At 44.1% G+C, this 16,437-nt stretch overlaps 1 protein-coding gene across 1 annotated transcript in view; it reads right to left on the reverse strand.

The window, feature by feature from the left end:
* SLC9A9 (solute carrier family 9 member A9) overlaps nt 1-16,437 on the reverse strand; it is a 410,063-nt gene that overhangs the window by 234,921 nt on the left and 158,705 nt on the right. The window contains exons 7-8 of the mRNA XM_090053238.1: nt 16,119-16,257; nt 14,220-14,325 (exon numbers count right to left, since the gene is read on the reverse strand). Of these exons, the coding sequence (XP_089909364.1) occupies nt 14,220-14,325; nt 16,119-16,257 (245 nt within the window). The remainder of the gene's footprint in view (nt 1-14,219; nt 14,326-16,118; nt 16,258-16,437) is intronic.

The raw sequence follows: 16,437 nt of genomic DNA on the forward strand, positions 1-16,437 counted from the left end.
ACGCTGTGAGCTGGACTAAATTCCTTCGTGGGCTAGATCTGGCCCATGGGCTGTATTTTGCCCACCCCAAGATAGAATCATAGAAAATTAGGTTTGGAAGGGGCCTCAGGAGATCATCTAATCCAGCTCCCTGCTCAAAGCAGGACTGTCCACAACTAGATCATCCCTGCCAAGGCTTCGTCTAGCCAGGTCTTAAAAAACTCCAAGGATGAAGATTCTACCACCTCTGTGAGTAATTGGTTGCAGTGCATTGCTACCCTCCTAGTGAGAAAGTTTTTCTTAACATCTAACCTAAACTTCCCCTACTGTAACTTGGTCTGTCATCTGCCACCACTGAGAAGAATTTAGCTCCATCCTCTTTGTAATCCCGCTTCAGGTAGTTGAAAGCTGCTATTACATCCCCTATCTTCAGACTAAATAAGCCCAGTTCCCTCAGCCTCTTCTCATAAATTTTGTGTAGGACCTGCCTTAAATCATGGGCCCAGCTCACTAATATTGTGACCTGATTATAGCAGGGGCTGCCTTTTTGTACCCAGATCATAGTGCCCCTTCCATACTAGAAGTGAATGTATTATCTAACAAAAATGATTTTCAATACTTGCAAGGCTCTCCCTTTTGTTTCTGAAAATAACTCAAGGAATGGCACCAGAGCCAATGCAATAAAACAGTATTTTAGGAGAAAAAACTGTAGATGAACTATGGCACAAAGAATAACTGCCACCAAAGAGAAAATGAAAAAGCAAATCTATTTTCCCATACAGCAAATGCAGACATTCTTTTTGCTTCTAGGTTCTCTTTATATTGTAAATTCACTTGACAGGATTTCTACTACACTGTATAGAATCTCTGGAGCCACAGGAAATTTTACTGAGCTTTAACTGCTTTTTTTATTATTTTCTTTCTACACATCACAGTGGCTCATCCCCTCAGTAAATAATAGCTGGTCCAAAGCACAATTGTCATTAGAGAGCACTGCCTAAGCAAGCACTAGGCATTTAATCTTTTATGTTAAACCAAATGGATCTCTGCTCTCTTTTAGCTCTAGGGATCTGTTCTGCGTTTCCTCATACAAACTTGGTATAGGAATGTATACATTCTCAAGGTTAATTATCATCATTAAAGTGTTCTTCTCTACATTATTTGGTATAAATACACGCTCAGAGAAGAAAATCCAGTTTAAAAATTATGGCTAAGCATGATTGTTTCTAAATATTGTTAACCCAGTGTCAGCAATAAAATGGAAAGATAAATGTCTTGTTTTTAAATTTATTTTTATTGTATTTTTAATTACTCTTATTTCTTGACAGTGATTATTAAAATTGATTTATAACTCCTAAATAAAAGTTACTTACGGGTGGGTTAAGTACCTCTTAGCAAGTTCCTGTGGTAATGTGAGTTCTGAGTTGGTGTCATGCATAATACGGAGCCTGATTCCAGTCTCACTCCAAGTGTAAACTGAACCAGTGTAGTTATGTCTGTGTGGTACTGGGATAAGCGAGATCAGTATCAACCAGTATCAACACCAAGAGCTTCTGGTCTGAGTTCCAAACTACTATTCTGCCAAATGGAATTACATAAACTATAGAAAGCCATATTTCCAAGGGAGATGAGATAACTGTAGCAGGAAATGTATGTTGCTAAAATAAGGCTTGGTGTGTATGACCATAGCTCTTACAATGTAAGTTTCATTATAAAGGCTGGTAAAAATTATTGTAATATGTCTCTTAAAGAGAGTTGGTGCCCAGTGATATGTTAATACTGCTACAAAGGAAAGAGACGAAAGAAACAGTTTAAAAGACAAACGTGGAGCTTTACAGTTGGAGGGATACATTAAATGAGGCCTGGAATTCTTTGGAGAAAGCATCAGAATTGGATTTTAAAGACTGGAAGCAGCCTGTTAGAAAAATGCTTTCTTCATTATGTATGGGATGTAAATTTTTGGCTACGATAATTTTTCTTACCAAAGACTTATTAGTAGAATTGCTTAATTTTCCATCATGCAGTTTGATGCCAGACTGCTACCACCTTTATAACGTGTCAAAGAAAACATTATTTGCTAATTCTTTCTTCATTAAAAGTTGATGAAACCTTCAGATACTGGAGCCAAAAATGTAAATGCCTGTTTCAGTGAGAATGATTTCCTACCAAATTAAAGGTTTGTCTACAAATAATGGTTGTTGGAATTCACTCTGGTAAATAGTCATTAGTGTAATGGAACAGAAACTGTCTTCCTGAAGATATTTTACTGGAAAAGTTAAGTATAAAGCAGAAAAACCTCAAAACAAAACAACAAGCCCCCCAGGTCCCCTCCCCTCAAAACCTGATGATAAAATAGTGATAACTATGTGAACCATATCTGTTAGCAGGTAGCTAAACTCCAGCTTTACCACCTTTTTGTTAATAGGTAAAAAAGGAAATTGAGGTCTATAAGAGTATGGATACATTTCTTCTCTGCTCCCCTAGGCGAGGGACAGAAGTTACACATAAACTGGTTTAAGTGATCAGAAACTGGTTTAAACCTGTAACAGAATAGAAGTTCAGTGCACATTAACCAGTTTCAAAATGGCTGAAAATAAAGCTGGTTGAACAGAGTATCAGACTTAACTGATTTAGGTCAAGCCAGTTTATGAAACTTCTGTCCCAGACCCCTTCTTGGTTCAAGTTAAATCAGTCCCCCTGCATCCCAGCATTTTGCAGCTCTGGGCTGGGCTGGGCTGGGCTGTGCGCTCCAGAGAGCAGGACTGGCCTTGCTCCTCTGCTCCTTAGCTGAAGCAGTGAGGGCTGGCTCACTGCCCCCCCCCAGGCAAACCCCTACTGGGGTCTGGGGCCAGGGAGTGGGGGTTACGCTTTCCTTCCCCTGTCCTACCCCGCTCTGCTTACTTACTGCTGGCTGCAACTCTGGACTACAAATCCCACAGGCACCTTGAAGCAGGAAGAGGAAGTGATGAGCAACTCTGCAGAGTCCTGCTACTACAGGATCCCAGACACCTCAGGGGCAGCAGGAAGAGGAAGCAAACACACAACCCACACTGTCTACATGTCACAGAGCCGTGCTCTACCACCCCCAGCCCCTGGCTTGAGCCACTGCAGGCATGTGGCTGCATTTCCTAAATGAAAAGACTGAATTTAGACTAACCTGCAATCAATTCAGCCTTTGGCTTTTTGACTATCTGTATTTAGCTCTAGAGACAATGCTCTTATGTATGAAAACCTAAAGCTGTGGTGAAGCTATCCTGAGGTACCTTCCTGCTGCCACTCCAGGAATTTCCGCCTCTGGCATTCTCAAGAACAGCAGTGTAGACAGTGCACCCTCATTGTGGTTTTACTGCCTCATTTCCAGATTTGGCCTGTGCTGAAAGGGAACAGCTGGGTAGGGTGTGGTCAAGAGCAGCATCTCCAAGGGCACATGCTTTTTGCTTCATATGTGAAGCATACAGGAACAATGATGCTTGTTACCTGTTACCTGCTTGGTGTAATGAAAGCAGTTTTGTATGACTTCCATATAATAGGTTAATATTAATAACTGCAACTGTTGTTAGGACAAAAGTTATGTGAAGCTAATATGAAGCATATGCTTCAAAAGAGGCAACTCCTAGTTTAATCTACTTCACTGATCATTAGTAGGACAGCATAACTATCCCTGATGGGCAAATGTGCAAAAGAAAATGACGTCCCTGTCTTTTTTGTTCAATAACAGCCTGATCTTGGAAAGTGCTGGACAAATTCAATAGCCATGTACCTGTGCCTTTAGGCTAAGCACAGGCAGTCAACAAGCCAGAGGCTGAATTGATTCAATCCTTGCAGGTTCATAGATTTCATAGATATTTGGGCTGGAAGGGACCCTGGAGGATCAGTCCCGCCAGTCCGCTTCTGACACCAATGTCCACATCATTGATGAAGATGTTAAATAGTACAGGCCCTAGGACAGAGCTTTGTGGGACCCCACTGGTCACAATGCACCAAGACGATTGGCTCCCATCAACCACCACCCTCTGGGTCCTACTGTGGAGCTAGTTCCCCAGCCAGTGGATCGTAGTGACGTCAAGGCTGCAGTTAGCCAGTTTAGCCAAGAGGTGATTGTGGGATACCAGATCGAAGGCTTTTTTAAAGTCGAGGTATACAAGGTCGATCTCTTCCCCCTTGTCCAGGTGATAAGTCACCTGGTCATAAAAGGAAATGAGATTGGTCAAGCAAGACCTACCTGCAACAAACCCATGCTGGCTATCCCTCAGGATATTGCCTTCAGCTAGTCTGTTAAGGATGGCCTCCTTGATAATCTTTTCCAAGACCTTCCCCAGGATAGAGGTCAGGTTGATGGGCCTGTAGTTTGCCGTATCTACTTTCCTCCCTTTCCTGAAGATAGGCATGATATTGGTCCTCTTCCAATCATCGGGCACTTCACCAGAGTGCCAAGAACTCTCAAAGATCCGTGCCAGGGGCTGAGCTTTGATGCTCGCCAGCTCCCTGGGTACCCTTGGGTGTAACCCATCAGGGCCAGCTGACTTGAAGGTATCCAGCCTGTCAAGGTGTTCCTTCACAAGGCCAGCTTTGACGGAGGGCAAGGAATCTCCCTCGCTCAGGCCTCCCTGACGCATAGTGGGCAGGGCCGTCCCATGGAACTGGTGAAAAACTGATGCAAAGTACCCATTTAGCAAGTTCGCTTTTTCCTGGGCATCAGTTGCCGCATCTGGTTTAGCAGGGGTCCAAAATTGCCCTTGCTTTTCCTCCAGCTCCCCACATATCTAAAAAAGGACTTTTTATTTTCCTTGATATTTGTAGCTAGCTGGAGTTCCATCACAGCCTTGGCTTTCCTGATTTGCTCTCTGCAAGTGTGGACTAAAGCAGAGTATTCCTCCTTGGTGGCGGTTCCAGACTCCATCCTTTGTAGGTCTTCCTTTTAAGACACAGGAGGTCCGCCAGTTTCCTGGAGAGCCAAGGGGGCTGCTGTGCCCTTTTGCTGCCTTTCCTCTGAGACAGGATGGACTTTGCTTGTGCATCCAGGATTGCTCCCTTGAGGAGCAACCACTCGTCCTGAACTCCCCTCTCCATTGGGTTGTGGCCTTTTTAGAGCCTCTCTGACAAGTCTCCTTAGCTTGCCAAAGTCAGCTTTCCTGAAGTCAAGGACTTCTGTATTAGTTAGTTTAAGTTGTGTAGACTGAACTGAGAAGCAAGTGACCACACATTCACTTGTGATCCTGGAAATGCAGACACATGCCTGCAATGGCTCAGGCCAGAAGCTGGGGGGGGGGGGTGCTAGAGAACATCTCTCTGCAACTGCTAAAGGGAAGGGAGGAGAGAAACCCTCCAAGGCTTTCCTCACCTCCTTGCTTGAATGGAGGGGGTGTGGCCAAGCCTGGAGGGGGGCAACCCCTGTCAGAATTCTGTCCCTCACTCTCCCTGAGGGGGGGCAGTTCCGCCAGGGTTTTGCCCCCTACACAAGCAAAGAGTGGGGGAGGAGTGCATGGCTGTGCCCCAGCCAAGGGCTTGCAGCCTGAGGTGGGGAACAGTGGCAATGTGTATGGGGTGCATGGACCTGAGAGCACTGGTGCAGCCCCGACTGACCATGCTCACTGCTTAGGCAATGGGCAGGGGGGGCAGGAGGGTACACCTGTGCCCGCCCTGCAAGCGCTGGCTGGGGAGTGGCTGTAGTGATTGGCCATCTTGCAGTTAGGTACAAGGGGACCCCTCCCCTCAGTTGCTGACTAGTTGCTGGGGGGGTATGTGCCCCCCCGATTAAGGCGGCACTAGTCGCCCATGGTGGGGAGGCCTTTCCTGGCTGCATGGGATCACAACCCAGGTCTGCCTTGTGGGGAGCAGGGCAGCCCCTGCCAGCCAGGGGTTTGCAGGCTGAGGCAGGGAAGGAGGGGGTTTAAAACCCCTCCCTGGCCCCAGGCCCTAGCTGGGGTTTGCCTGGGGTGGGTCAGTCCCTGCCAGGATTTTGTCCCCCCCCTCCTTTGTACTGGCTCTAGTGGAGGGGTGTGTGGCCACACCCCCAGTCTGGGCTCACATGCTCAGGTGGGGGGGGTTTAAATCCCCTGCCTCTCTGCCTCAGCCATGCCCCCTGCTCTCTGCTCAACTGAGGGAGAAAATCCCAGCCAGGACTGCCCTCTCCCCACCTTGAGTAGTGGGGGGCAGAAGTGTGGCAGGGGCTGTTCCCCCGCAACTCCAGGGCAAACCTCAGCTGGGGTCTGGAACCTGGGAAGGGAGTTTAAACCCCTAGCCCATACAGGATCCCAGCTGGGGTCTGCGTGGCAGGGGCAAAGCAGCTCCTGCCTGGCTTTTCCCCTTCTCCCTGCTTGAGCAGAGGGTGGGAAAGGTAGGGGGGCTGGGGTCTCTTGTGGTTTGGAAGGGGGGATTAAATCCCCTCTCTCCCCCACCTCAGCTTGCTGGGCTGGCCGGCATCTGGCCACACCCCCACACCTCTGCTTGAGTGGGGAGCAGGAGAAAAGCCAAGCAGGGGCTGCTTCACCTCTACCAAGCAGTCCCCAGTGGCGCCCCTGCCAAGCAGTCCCCAGCCAGGGTCCCTTGCAGGGGGAAGGGGAGGTTTAAACCCCCTCCGCCTACCTCAGCCTGCTGGCTTGGCTGGCATCTGGCCACATCTCTGCCCCTCCACTCAAGCAGGAATCAGGGAAAAGCCTGACTAGGGCTGCTGCAGCCCTATCAGACAGACTCTGGCTGGAGACCTGGGCTGGGGGAGGGGGCTTAAAGTGCCCTCTCCCCCTCTTCCTGCCTGCCTGGCCCCAGGATCTCACCACCCTCCTTCCTCTGCTCCAGAGGCAAGTGGGGGGAAAAGCCTGGCAGGGGTTGGTCTAGCCCTGGCAGGCAGACCTGCCTACAGTTGGGAGCCAGATTTCTCACCCACACCCCCTTCTCAGCCAGCCAGAGCAGTGATAATGCTCCAGCTAGGGACCACAGGCACAGAGCCAACTGTGTTCTCTGAAGCAGACAGCCCAGCCCAGCCTAGGACTGCAAAGCATCCTGGGATGCTGGGGGACTGTGAGTTAACTTGAACTGGGAAGGGGTCAGGGACAGAAGTTCCATAAACTGGTTTGACCTAAATCAGTTAAGTCTGATACTACATACAACCAAGTTTATCTTACACCAGATTCAGCCATTTTGTAAGTGGTTTAAGTGACTGAACTTCTGTTCTCTTACAGGCTTATCCCAGTTTCTGATAATTTAAACCAGCTTATGTGCAACTTTTGTCCCTAGCCTTAAGGATCAGGCTTTAAAGGGATAACTTGTAACAAACCACAGCTTTCTTGTTGGGGAGGGAAGGTGAGAAGGGAGCTCTTAGTGTAAGCCTAACTTCACAAGCTCCTAACTAGTGGGTCCTTTTGCATTAATTCCAATAAAGAATCTGGAAAAAATACTCTCAATTCTGAAAACAAATAAGTAAGTGAAGGATTGATTACAGAGTATAACTCCATGTGACAAGCTTTACACTTACATGGGCTTCTTTTCTACAGTAGTTTTATTTATCCCTCCTCCTGGACACTTCAGAGCTCCAGGGAGGCCTCTGTAATGTTCTGCAGCAGACTACAAACTGTCATGTTAAACCAAGAAAAGAAGGAAAATACCTTGAATCAAAGGCACCAAAAGGGGGAAAACACCATTGTTTTACAGGTGGATAATATTTAAAAGCTCAGTATATGTGGATCAATTGTAAAATCCTTTAAATCAAGGAAAATTTTCTTCAGGAATCAAGGTAGACTTCTTGGGAATCAACAGAGTTTGACTTCTGGGGAATCAAAGTGAGTCTTTTCCTGCTGTGTCAATGCTAAGCCTTACTGCAGTGATAAGGTGCATCCTTCAGCACAAAGTGATAAGCCTTACTGTAAACATCAATAATGAAAATATCCTCATGCAGTTCATCTTTGCTGGAGACGCAATATAGCTAGCACTTTAAGGATACTGAAGGCAATATTCAGTGCTACTTTCAGTAGACCTCACCACTGCAGAGTGGAAAGCGTGTCTGTGAGATTTTCAGTTCAGGGGTCTCTTGGGTCAATTTTATATCAAACTGATAGGAACCAGGGCAGGCTGAGGAAACATTTAGGCTAGTGATTTTCAACCAGGGTGCCACAGCACCTTGGGGTGGCTTGAGAGCCTTTCAAGGGTTTTGTGGGGTGCCACACAATAGTAGCACAATAGTAGTATTTAGGTGTGAAAACAAGATGCACAATATAAACCCCAAGATTTCAACTAGGAATTCATAGTGTTAAAAACATTCTAAGCTGTTGTGGTCTTTCTGAGTTCTTTGCAACAGAAGACTTGCTCTGTTATATTTCTGTAGTAAAAAATGAGTGAAAGCTAAGAACTGGTATTTTTTGCAGGGTGCCTTGAGTCTAAAAAGCTTGAAAACCACTGATTAAGGACCTTATCCAGGGGCCAGAGTTTGTGATGACATCTGAACTCAACACTGAAGCCCAGACGCATTCAGTGCTTGTAGCACAGTCATCTGTACCAAATGAGAATGTACTTGTCTGTTGGTGAAGCAGACCCAGTAGAAATGCTAGGATTCATTTGACTGTGGAGGGAGGATGCTGAGGCATGTCAATGTTTTAGGGAAGCTAACTTACACCTTTTTCTCATTGCTGAGAGTGGGCTACTACGGCATCATGGGACAGTGCTTGTAATTTCACTACACTGCTTACCCTGCTTGTAATTACACTATGCTACTTCTGAAACACAGAAGAAAGAAAATGGTAATAATAAAAAAAACAAAATTTTAACAGAGAGATTTTCTTTACAAAATAAGTTCAATGAACTCAGGCCTCTGAGGCTCTAAGTCCTGAACTGCTCACAGTGCTCAAAAATACAGGAGGAGATAATGCAATATATCATTTTTTGAGATGACAGTAAGGAGGAAAACTGGTGGGGATCTTTCAAAGGTTGTGTGGTAGATGATGGATCAAAGGTGAATTGCAGCAAACAGGTAAGGGCAGTGAAATGACCCCCTCAGGGAGCTTCCCTCCTGTCAGTGGATAAGAAAGGAAGTTATAGTTGAAATCATTAGGGATTGCTTTGTTATAAGATAAAGTTGGCAAGAAACTCCCCTTGCAGAAGACTTCAGAACATTGGAGTTTCATGCCACCAGGAGTATGGATTTATTACAATTTTCACCTTTCAGAGAAAACAGCTTCCTCACCAGCTAGACTTTATTACTCAGCAGGAGAACACAGGAAAACATGTTGGGAATATGGACTCCATTTCTAGGCAGACCAGGTGGTGGCAGCTCTTTCAGGCTGCTGCCGCCACCAGCCCTGGTCCCATGGAGACTGGCAGGGACCCATGTGCACAGCCCCGTTCAGCCCTGGCCCAGGCTGTGCCTGTTCTGGACCCACCCTGGCCAGAGCGGACCAGCTCCAGACCAACCTGGACCCGTGCGCTCAGCCCCAGCCCTGGCCTGCCCCATGCCCACTCTGGACTCACCTGCCCACATCGAGCAGTGACAGTGGCTGGGCAGAAGCTGCTGCTGGGTGCGGGGGAAAAGTTGCCACCTTCCCCTCACCACTGTTGGGCCCTTTTCGGTGTGGCTTCCCAGAGCCCATGCCTCAGCTGCCCTGTGACTCCTCTCTGTTGCTGTCACCACTGCTACCAGTGTCACCTCTGGGCTACCAGTGTCACCTCTGGGCTACCAGTGCCACCTCTGGGAGATTGCTGCTTTTCCCCCATGCCCAGCAGCAGCTTCTGCGCTGGTGCTGCTGCTCATTGTGGCTGGTTCAGAGCAGATGCAGAGTGGACCGGGGCTAGGGCTGTGCACGTGAGTCCTGCACTGGTCAGGAGCTGGTCCTCTCTGGCTGGGGCAAGTCCAGAGTGGGTACGGAGGGATGGCTGGGGCTCTGTGCTCAGCTGCAAGTGGGCACTGGTGGTGGAGAGACACCACAGGGCCTGTGGGTTCTGGGTTTGGTGAGCTGTTGCAGGGGTGGGGGTGCTGACTGGCCCTTGACAGCCCCTCAAAGCTGCCTATGTGGCCCATGGCCCCAAATAATTGCCCACTTCTATTCTAGAAATTCTTTCCACTAACTTCCTGCTATAGGAAGGACCCACTTCAAAATATGCTGCAAATGAACTTTTGCTTAAATATATACAGGTGAAGGCATTTGCATGTGCGAATATGTGCATCTGTGGTTATTTTAATGTATTTTTAATTCATACAGAACTATATACATAGAACTAAATGTATGCTTGGATGAATAGTGCACTCCAGTATTTACTCTAGACTTGTTCTTATTTGGATTAGTGATTGAGACACCAATTGCACACTAGTGAATTGTGTTAATTAGCAAGCAAGTGAAAAAGCAATTAATAAAAGTCAGAACACCACATTACAAGATGTACTTTCCTCATTTATTGTGATAAGTGTCTCATTTTAATTATTTATGATCTTTCATAAAATGCTCTGTAGTACATTTTGTAAAATTAATGCTGTATTATTAACATTGACCTCACTACAGCACTCTGCTATTAAATCTTTGCTTGCTAGTAGAAAGTGACTGCCATTTTTGTCCAAATTATAAGGTGCACAAATTAAGTGATATTATAGAGTGTCAAAGTCAAATAATGGGGCCCTGGCTCAAATAAATAGTTAGCTTTTTTTATTATGAGCTTTTTCATATAATGAAAGTCCTTCAGGCAGGAGCTGCATCTTCTTTTCTTTCTTAAATACATTATTAGCAACAATAAATATTGATAATTAATAATAATGTATCTTATTTTGTGATAATGTTCTGTAGTTATCCCAACGACAGGTTTTGAACAGTCATAATATACACATAAAACATATCACTGCCTTTTATTTATACAGTCAGACCTACCTCTGTACCTGCATTTAACTAAATTTGATTCCATAAAAGGCTTTGGGATAGAGTAAGACAGACAGATATTATAGAGAATAAAACTATGTTATTTTGTGGTTGTGTGACATAAAAAGCTACAGGGAATACTAATTCCTAGAGTAAGTCCTTTGAAGTGCAGTTAGGAAAAACACCCATAGTAGCTGATGAAAATCAGGATTACCATGGACCGAGTAAAATAATGGGTTAAATGATTCCATATAGTAAATCTGATTTCTTTCATTCCTACTCATTTCTTTAGGAGGCAAACATTCTTGATAATGTCAGAATGTATCCTTCTAGTGAGTGAACGGAAACAAAGCAAGCGGATTGGAAAGAACCCTGAGAGATGATACTCTGCGGCAGGAATGTTGAACATATGGCCTGCAAACCACTGTATCCAGTCCACCAGTAGTTCAGTGCGCTATCAGAAGTGCACACCCTTGGCTCCACATTGCTGCATACCCCAAGCACTGCAGCCTGGCCAGAGCTCTGCATGGCTGGGAAGCAACACGGGGTGGAGGGTGTGTGACTGCAAGAAGCCATGTTTGAGCTGCAGTGTGGACCTCTGGCCAGTCAGCAGTGCCAGGGGCAAGTGACAGTGGAAGCTGGAGGCATGTGGCTGCACAGAGCTGTGTTCAGTTGGAGGCACAGAGCCTGGGGGCTGCCACCCATAGTCATGTCCATGTCCATGCTGCTTCATGCCCATCTCCAGCTCCATGCTGCTGCCCAAACATGACTCCATGTAGCTGTATGCCTCCGGCACTGCAACCAGTCAGAGCTCTGCACTACCATATGCTCCGGGCTCCTTGCCGACGTGTGCCCGTGGTTCCATGCTGCCCAAATGTGGCTCTGTGCAGCCCCTTGCTCCCAGACTCATGCTGCTGCTGGCCCCATAACCCCACACATAAGGCCTGGGAGGAGCCCCTGCAGTCTAGATCCAGCTTGGGGTCTGGGGCCCAGGACAAGCTGGCACCCCTGTTTTATGGATTGGTACTTAGAAGTGTTCTCAGTGCATCCTGATTAGTTTTTTCCAGTCTCCCCATCTAGGCGATGGCTCTGGTCAATAGGTGACTGCACAGATTAACCTCATTTTACATGGATTCCATTAGCTTGGGAGCAGGAAATCACATCTGCCCTCTAAATCTACATCTTCCACTAAACACTGCAGCATGCCACTGGCAAACTGCTAAGTTAACTGAGGAGACAATAACTGTTAGATAAATCCCACTTTTGAATTAAAACTAAAAAGAAAACTAAAATGGTTAGTGAAAGCAGAGGATAAGAGCAATTTCGGGGAAGGTTAAAAGAAGATTAAAGTTACAATGAAACTGCTTAAAAACTAGCAGCTAAAAATATCCACTTTAAACTAGAATGTCAATTCACTGTTATTAGAGCCACTGCATTTAGAAAACTCATCTCTGAACTTCTGAAAGACTTCACGAGCTCTTTCTTAACAGCTTCTGACAAAAGCTTTTCACAGTGACAAAACTGAAGCCTGCTGATGAATGAAACTTGCAAGGGTCATTTTTTCCTCATCACAACAATATAATAAAGAATTGCAATCTGAGACTAGAAAAACATGAATATGAAAAAAGACTGTAGGTGACAGAACTAAAAGGGTTGGTTTGGGTTTGTTTTGCTTGTAATACTTGTGTGGGACAAGCAATTTTCTTTTCAATGTCTATGTCAAGTCCTTTATTTATATGCAATAGCTTAATTTACTTGTGTTTTTCAGCTTCTTTTAATTTAATCTTGACTTTGCTTTCCCCTTAGTTTCTGGCCATTAAAATAATTTGCTATGGCTACACCAACAATAAACACAATCTATACCACTCAGTAATTGAAAATATATTTCTTATATTTTATATCTGCAAGAAAGTTGCCACTTCCCTGAGTGACTAATGGGAAACACTACAGAATGTGCTACCATATCTGCACTGAGCAAAAATGACATATACCAATTATTTTCTACTTGGACTTGCAGTCTACTCCTGCATTCTGAAAATGGAACTTGCCTTCAGTATTGCAATGCCTGAAGCTCTGAAATTACTGGAAGTGGTAGCAGGGTTTCCATTACAAACCCACCTTTTGGACATTTAATAATGTAGCTACACTGCATTTATTCCAGGCTGAAACATGACACCCTTCTCTTTAGCTGGGGAGCCAGTCTTAAAAATCCTATTTTTGAAAGTCATTATTTTGGGCAGAACCATTTCAACTTGAAAGATAATTTTTTTGAAGACATCTTGGTTTATTAACATCTTTATTTAGGCAATCAGATTACTACTTTGAGCCTTTTACGTAAATACCATTAGCATAAAAAAAACTGTATTCAGTTTGAAAGCAGCGTAGATTTTCTCCTTATAAGGGGAAAATCTACCCTCCCTTCTGCATGACTTTAGACTACCTCTCTCTGCTTATTCACGTTGATATTTTATGGTATTCAGGCAGTAATACAGATTGTCTCTTCTGTTTAACTTGTGGCTTTCTTGTTAGACTTTCAGTTGCTGGCATAAATGGGGACACAGAATGGTGCATAAACTCAGGCAAGTATGGAAGAGTAATGAGAACACTGAATTTTATGCCGACACACAAACCCATTCATAAGTCATCCGAACATGCGACTTATTTCACAATGAGAAAAGTTTTAGCTCCATTGAAATCAGTGGGAGGTCAGCTATTGACTTTAGAATGACCAGAATTTCACTCAGGGTCTCACTGGCCATCAAAGCATTACAAGGATAATGTTCAAGTCAAAGTTAACGGTTCTTGAATGATTTTTTTCAACAAAACTAAATTGACTCTATTAACACTCAGGCATGCAAGCCTTCCTCTTCTAACTTCCCTTGGCATGAATTATGGCAGTAAATCATCAAAAGTGACAACTTCAAGAACATCAATAGAATCAGGCAATTATGAAACTTACTCTTCCAAATCATACACTGAAATCAGTTAGCATCCAGGCAGTACACACAAGGGACTACAATGTACATGAAGCTGTCCATGCAGTGAAAAAAGCAATTCCTGGGTACAGATTTGATTGCGACTCCCCAGTTGCTATCTCCATGTTGACGGAGGAAAGATCAGGTTTTTGGCTGTCACTGGGAACTAATGTATCTGCCCTGCCTCAAAGGGGATCTGGGTGAACAGGTGAACACACCAAGCGAATACAGAACTTGTATAGAAAAATCATTCATTGTCTTTGTGAATTTGTGCTCAGAGATGAATATTTGCACCATCCACATTTCAAACACTGAAGTAGAGGCAAATGGATTTGGGGAACTTCATGAAAATGTATTGCTCAAATTAAATGTGTTGCTTTCCCACATTAGAGATATACTTCACAGAGTTCTTGCTTAATTATAAAATACAACATACCTGTAAGACCAGCAGCTTCTGCTGACAGGAAGGCGCTCCAAGACAAGAGGAAAAACAGGCCTGTTTCCAACATGGGGAATTCGCACAACTTGGTAAATTTTGTCAAGTGCTACAAATTTACTAAGGAAATATAAAAGGCAGTCACATGTCAGGTTAAAAATGCCCCCCACCCTCCAAAAGGAAAAAATTAAGGCTAAAAAAAGAATTCCTACTCAGGTAATCACCAATGCAATATGTACCCAGTGGAAACTATAAAACTGTCAAGGTATATCATACAGAGGTTATGTTCCAGCATAACTCTTAAGCATTTGTGACTTCAGTGGTCTTAAGATTACACATATTCTTCAGCACTGTGCTGGATCAATGTCTAAGTGATCACATTTCACATTAATATTCCAGCTCTAGACTAGTTCTGATATCCACTTCCATTTATGGTTGCCTTTGAAATGTGCATATGCCATGTGGCATCAAAGAAAACATGGCTATGAAAAGGTGAAATGGCAAATTATAAGTTCAAAAATTTAAAGACCCAAGGTTTTTATTATCTCTGTCAAATCAGAAGGTCATCTCTAGTGCTGTAGCCTTTAAATAAAATCCTGCTTAGTACTTAGAAATGGCCTTTCAAAGGCATCATGATGGAGAGGTCGATTAACACAAATGGTCCAATTCTGCATAGACTTGCACTTTGTTTAGTCATTTATACAACTGTGCAAAGTGGCTGCAAAGAACTGCTGTAGCAACTTGATAGTATTTTACACAAACTGAGAGTCTTCCTGTCCCCATCACCCCCAGTTTAGGCAAGCTGCTTTAAAGATTTGTTTGAGTTTTGTTTCTAAATACAGATAATAAATTGCAAATAAAAGAAATATATTTCGTGTAGGGGTCTTAAAGCACTTTTCAGCCGATTATTAAGGATTATATCCAGTCTAAGGGAGAGTGAACTGAGGAATAGAGAATTATGTGTCTTATCTAAGATGACAGGCTTACTTGGGATCAGGGTTGGAGATGCAACCAAGGAATCCTGACTCCTTTTGCTAATTCTAACCTATTCACAAAATGTTTATCATTATTATGCAGCAATGCAATAAGACTATGTAGTAGCATGAATCAGTTAAAAGACAGAAACTATTTGGAAAATGAAAACAATGTAAAGCAAGTTTTTATTTGCAGGGCCTGATCCTGTAAGTAACAGGTAGGCCAGCAAAGAAAAGTCGAATTTCATGCTGCTTTATTTTTTTACTTTGATTTTCTCAGGATTGCTACAATACTAACAGGAGTTTTATAACCTGTGCTGGGCTACCTGTTACTTACAGGATCAGACCCTGCAATTAAAAACTTTATTATATGAGTTTTCCAGAGACTGAGAGCTCTGTGAAAGATGTGAGCTCAGTCTTCAGAGCAAGGATTCACCATACATCACCCTCCAAGCTAAGTCTGATCCAGAGATGGCACTGCCAGTTTCAGCTGAATCTTTGACTGAAGGACTCATGAGCATGACAATTTTGGGGGTGGGGGCGTGGGATTGTTGATCTGAGATGAAACTCTGGAGAGTATCCAAATAAAGGATTAGAGGCCCTGTCCTGCACCACCAGCTCATAGTAATAGTCCTTATTCACCTGAGCAGTTTTGAATGAAATTAGGTGAATAAGGCTATAGGGGCCAGCACAGGATTTGAGGCCAGAATTTCAGCTAGTGAAAATCAGCTTTGCTGCACTGAAATCAGTGGAGCTGTGCCAATTTATACTGTCTGAGAATCTGGCTCTCTTTTTACAGAAGCTCTTCAAACACATAGTCAAGCTTAAAGCAAATATGGTCAATCTTAAAATCATGTAGGCAGCCTTGGAAGCTCTTTTCCAGGCAAGTTTCTTTTCTTTTCACAAAACAAACAATAAAGGATATCAGAGCTGTGACAACAGCGTAGGAGGACCCCATGGCAAACGATCCAGCAAAGATCCCTAGGAAATTCCCCACGGATTGGAAGAAAGCAGCAGCATCAAATGCATTAGGATTCTCCTTGGGACTGTAAATTGATATAGAACTGAAAAGAAGACAAGGGGGTGAGGAGATAATGAATTCAATGACACTGCAACAGTACTGGAATCAAGAGTTAAAATAACCATTTTGTAGGGAATAAACAACATTGTAGGGACTCACAATATGAGAGGATACTTTCATATTTTGTTGAAATACAAAACTAAAGGAATGGAAATTGGGGGAG

The sequence above is a fragment of the Crocodylus siamensis genome, chromosome 6 (assembly GCF_052110815.1).
Source record: "Crocodylus siamensis isolate JL-2025a chromosome 6, ASM5211081v1, whole genome shotgun sequence".
Lineage (NCBI taxonomy): Eukaryota > Metazoa > Chordata > Crocodylia > Crocodylidae > Crocodylus > Crocodylus siamensis.